This window comes from Cibotium barometz, chromosome 56, assembly GCF_041138505.1.
Source record: "Cibotium barometz isolate CiBa-2024 chromosome 56, ASM4113850v1, whole genome shotgun sequence".
Taxonomy (NCBI): Eukaryota; Viridiplantae; Streptophyta; class Polypodiopsida; order Cyatheales; family Cibotiaceae; genus Cibotium; species Cibotium barometz.
Genome location: NC_141101.1, coordinates 18,833,778 through 18,839,384, shown reverse-complemented (window position 1 = coordinate 18,839,384; position 5,607 = coordinate 18,833,778). Strand labels below are relative to the sequence as shown.

At 37.1% G+C, this 5,607-nt stretch overlaps 1 protein-coding gene across 1 annotated transcript; it reads right to left on the bottom strand.

The window, feature by feature from the left end:
- Positions 1-4,160: 4,160 nt before the first annotated feature.
- On the bottom strand, positions 4,161-4,968 carry LOC147606985 (dirigent protein 2-like). The gene has a single exon (XM_086791269.1). The coding sequence runs from the start codon at positions 4,923-4,925 to the stop codon at positions 4,284-4,286; it is 642 nt and encodes a 213-aa protein (XP_086647395.1). The 5' UTR covers positions 4,926-4,968; the 3' UTR covers positions 4,161-4,283.
- Between the last annotated feature and the right edge of the window lie 639 nt (positions 4,969-5,607).

The window sequence follows — 5,607 nt, the reverse complement described above, 5'->3', positions numbered from 1 at the left end:
CTTAAAAGATAAAGAGAAGTTAAAGATTGTTTAAATTAAAAGCTTGTTTTATACTTGAAATTGATTGTGATTTGAATATGCATGCCTTGAAAGATTATGGACTAGAGATTAGTGTGAGGTGATATGTATGAGTTATGATTGCTTTGTTTTGAGATGAATGATTGATATGCACGCTTATGATTGACTAATTGATATGCATGTGTATCATGAGACTCGACATGATATTTTGAGATTCAGGACAGCCGTCCTTAGACAGGGAATGTTGGACAGAGAATGAGATTTATGCCCTCTGGGAGACATGTGGTAGAACCTAGAGAGGATGAAATTCAGAAAGAGGCATACCCGGGATAGCCCCACGATGTCTAGTGTAGAGGTTGGGTGGACGGGCCTCAAAGAAAATCCTAGATTGGTTGGATTTTGGTCATTATGGCTAACCATTTTGTCGAGCATGGTGATGATGATGGAATCTTGAGATAGACACATACATTGTGATTGATTGAGATGTTATGCTGTAATTGATAGAGATTTATATCATGTGAATGTTTGTTTGGGATTACATGATTCTTTGCTTATGTGATAAGAACCTTGGATATGGCATGTATGCTTGTTTGCTGTTTGAGAAGGTTAATTTGATTGTATTGCTATTATGTAAAAATAGCATGATTAAGTGAGTTTAATATTTTCTTAGATTAAGTTGTACGATTAAGATATAGTTAGAATATGAGACCGTCACAGTTGGTATCAGAGCCTAGGCTGGGAAATCCGTACTTAATTGTGCGAATGTTGCAGGTCTTGGGTGACTCATATTATTTTTAATTTTTGTGATACAAGGAGGAGATTCGTTTGTTTTTAATATCTTTTACAATTTTGTTGTACAGTCACAAGATGGCTTCACCTCAAACAAATTCAATAGTCAACCTAGGGCTAGAAGAGGAGCTTTTACAAGGATTAGTGGATGTGGGTATAGCTCCAAAGGAAGTTATTGGAGTTATTGTGACAGGCATGAAGAACTGGGAGAAAGAATGAGAGCCATGCACGTTCAAATGCACGTTCAAACTTCCATGGATTTGAATGAAGAAGAAGAGGGTGGTTGAGAAGATGAAGAGATGCAAGATTGTCTAAATTTTGATGATAGATAGGGTTAACGAGAAAGGAAACTTTTATGTAGAATATGAGAATGCAGATGGTGAGAAGAAGAATGGTAACAATTATTTCACATATTTGTCCCTAAAGATGGTAAAAAAAGGCACGACGTGAAGGCCTATGTTTTTGTTGTTTAGAAAAGGGTCATAAAACTAATGAGTGCAAAAACAAGCCAGCATCACGTGAGGTGCGTGACAAAGATTAAATACAAGAGATCAAAAAACAAGGCAAAATGTGCAAGAGAATGCACGTGGATTTTCAAGTAATGACAAGGCTCATGGAACAAGAGGAAAAGTTCTACAACTGTCGGCCAAGGAGATTGAAGAATATGAAAGTAAGGTCGAAAACAAAGATTTAATTAGTAATATTCCTATCAAGATTGTGAATAATGTATTTCAAGTGTTGATTAACTCAAGAAGCACACATAGTTTTCAATCACCCCATGTGGTAAAATAGTTAAGAATAACTGAATTTTACCAAAAGAATCTTATGGTAGAGCTTGCTCCGAGAAAGCAATAGACATATAATGACTATGTCAAGAATATGCTTTTGGTTCATAGGAGTCAAAGCCGATTTTCCATGTGTTGGCTTTGGAAAGATATGATGACATATTAGGGATAGATTCGTTAGTGTCGAGAAAGGCCAAGATATAGAAGTGGGCTTGCATGATTGGAGATGATAGTAAAGATTATTACTTATAGGGTCAAAGATGTGATGTAGAATTTAGAATGATGTCTGCTTTGCAGCAGAGTAAGAAAAGTATTTCATGTAGTATACTATTTGCTTATTAATAGAGTAAGTTATCATTGTGAAGTTAATAGTGTAGGTTAAAAAATCTATATCTATTGTGGAGATTGGAATTCCATCAAGAGAAAGATTATTTAGCCACATTTGTTCGTAAAGTTTGAAATTGTTTCGCTTTCTAAGCTCCTTAATTGAAGAAAGAATAGATGATCGCTCTCTTGTTGAAGAAATTTGACTAAGTCTAAAGCTGCAAGCAAAGTGAAAATAAGAGTTTGCAACCTGATTGATTAACATGAAGTTTAAGACAATATGATGATAATGATTTTCATCAAATTTATTATTGTTTATTAAGTTATGATTCCAAGAAGGTGTATTTATGACATGGATAGTGACTGATTTACAAGATCAAGATACCTTGTGTAATGCCTCAAGATCTATCTAGTTTCTTATTTAGAGTTAAATTTTATAGAATTAAGACGAGTTTAGGAGACCTACTAAACTCCAGCGTATACATGACTAGCTTAACATATAAAATCATTTATCCAAGATAAGATCTATTGGAGATATGAATGGAAGAGAGCACAATACCGAGAGAAAAGAATGCTATAGTATTGAGATTCTAATAGATACAGTGATTACAGAGAGTATGTTGATTTTATCCAAGAGATAGGTAAGAAGAAGAATCAAGTTAAGAGCTTATTATATCAAGTTAAGATCTTAGACAAGTAAGTGGTCAAGTCGTTCTTTCCGAGGCTACTTGAAGAAATCTTAAGATGAAGACATGTATAAACCTACATATTTTGAGATTTTTGATTGAAAATGGAATGTCATAAGGAGTAGTTTCATGTGATTTCTACTAGTTTGTGATTTTGGGACACAATGTATATTATTTTTAACAAATGATTCCTAATCTCAAGGGATAGCTCTTAAACAAAATCTCTACATAGTTACTTGTATTTTCAATACATTTTTTGTGACCCTTTAAACGTAGTAGTTGATATATATTGTTTTTGAATTGTGAAGTGGTTAAGGGTCTAAGGGTAACACTTAATCAATGTCTCCACCAAATTGAAGTATTTTCAAGAGGAAAAAATGTTCTTAATTGTAACATAGAGGTACCTACGTTGTCGTGCAACTTGAATTGTCTCTCTGTTTTGATATTTCTCTCATGTTTTCCTTCCCACTCATGCAATCGGTAGCACATGTCCATAGTTTTATGGGCACGCCTTTTTCCAACACCATTCAAATCTCCCTTATCTTCTAAGAAGATCAATGGAAAAACATAACATCCCTTAATCTTAATTCAAATTAATGATGTTAATGGTGTCACTTATTTCACATGTAAAAATTGTTAACATCATTAAAAAACAACAGTATATTTGTCTTTTAAATTTAGGACACCCATTGTCAGTGTTGTCATAGCTTGGTTTGTATTGTAATTTTCTTGACTGAAATCCAAAAATAGTGGTTAGAATTCGACATTGTCTTTAATTTAAAGGATGAAATTTATACATTTTAATTATAAATTCCAATATTATATGATTTTTAGTGATGTCTAAATCCCAATTAAGCCTCAACATTATATTTAGTTTAAAGGATTAAAAAGTATATTTTTTTCAGGCAAAAAAGGATGGACGGTATATATTGATGCCATGACAATTAAATGAGCAAAGTGGTTATAATGCAAAAGTAGCATACTTGGTAAGGAGTTTGATTTTCAAGATGTTGAACCTCAGTCCTTGCATCCAATAATTACAAGCATATCTATCATTGAAAGAAAGATACTTCCCGCTTAAAAAATAAAAAGAAGAAATGCCTATGGAGTATTCAAAACATGGTTAAGCATTGTTGTTTGTTAAAGTTCATGAATTACTATGATGATGCTAGTGATACGATAAGTTAAATTCAAGAGTGAGAGAGTTAGATCCATGGACTCAGTTCGAGATGCACTTTATCTCTATATTATTTTAGGGAAGAGTTTCACAAAGCTTCCACATGGTACGAATTTAAAAATTTAAGAAAAGGTTGAGAGGTTGACATAGAATTTAAATTTGAAGGTTAGAGACTTAAGGTGGAGTGCATCGGTCAGCCGACTAGTTAGTTGAATAACCGACTAGTTAGATGAATAAGAAACAGAATGAGTTGACTTACTCTACGCTTCCATGCATGTATCTTCACACAACGAACAAGAAGAGGCTACTCGAGGTTTAAACAGACAAAAAAGAACCATAATTTGCTAGTTATATGAACTAAACAATGAGTAAATTATAAAGTTTCTGAGTGAACACAATATTTTATGATAGTAGTCTAAAAAGCAAAAGCAGCGTCGTATATTACAAGGAGCGGAAATGCATGCGAAATTAAAACAGAGAAAGGGAGGGAGAAGCTGAGCGCAGTCAGTGCATGATGGTGGCATTGAACTTGAGCACAACAGAGGGGCCATTCATGGAGTAAGTCTCAACACTCGCAAAGCCTTGGGCGAAACGGAAGCGGCCGGTGCCACCAACAATGGCCACCTCGCGGGAGGGCTGCGCAAACATATCAGAGCCCTGAACGATGATGGTGCTTTGAGGGTACCTCGTGTTATCACCAAACGTGCACGTAAAGAACAGCAGAAGACTAGGCTGGCTCGTACGCATGGAGTCCCACGTGTACATGCCTTGCGCCCTCCCAACGAGCTTGGATGCCTTGTAGGGACCTCGGGTTAGCAGGTCGTCTATCACGAAGACGGATCCGAACCCTACCTTGGTTAGGTTACCCGAGGCCGACGCCACTGCCACCGCCGTTGAGTCCTTTCCCATCACCACGTCGTGCATGTAGAAGCGCATGGTTGTTTTCCGAGGTCGGCCACCTCTCGCTCCCTCCGCCGATGACGATACGCTGCTGCATATCAATATCACCACCAGCGCCACCACCTGTAGCATCGCCGCCCGGCGGCTGCTAGCTTGCTCCACCCTCGGCGCCATCACTAAACGAGAGAATGCCCTCACCGACAGCAAGACTAAGAGTAGAGCACAGATTGTTGCGTCTTCCCACATACACTCACTCACACACGCTCAACAGAGCCGACTCCTTGCCTCTTTTATTTGCAACCGTACCAATTGGATCAAGATCCCGTCCCCAACTAAAAATGGGCGCGCTCACATTCTGCACCCGCAACTACCCCACACGCTTGAGTATCAGATCTCCTAACTGACTTTTAACTAAGTTCCCCGTGTGCTTTCCAAAATGCACGCACAACACTCAGGCCTCACTTGCTTTCCAAAAAGCACGCACAACACTCATGCTGGGCGTCATGCTCGTTTTTGGGCATGTTGCCCGTTATTTTAAGTTTTAAAAAAAAAAGATAAATATTGGGAAAAACGGCCGTTATTTCTTGTAAACAAGTCATTTTGAAGGGAGACCCAACCCTTCAAAAATCATCCTTGCATACTATGTATAAAGTGGTAGAAAAATATGGCACATGTCTTAACTTCTTGAATGTGAGATGTGTTGAGTACATGATGTTTTGCTTATATGATTATATAAGTGTTGAGCATTGCAAAACCCAAGGGTTCAAACATGATGGTCTAACTCCTCAATTATGAAGGTAACCATTCTACCATAATGTGCTAAATACTAATCGTTGTTTTTTCCAAGTATTTGCTTGTTAAAACAGGTTAAATCCAGTTTGGAAAGCACCTGTCTGAGGTCCACCTGGCCACTTGCATTCTAGTGTAT

Excerpts from the sequence above, each read along its gene's own strand:
- LOC147606985 (XM_086791269.1), bottom strand. The coding sequence starts at position 4,925 with ATGTGGGAAGACGCAACAATCTGTGCTCTACTCTTAGTCTTGCTGTCG.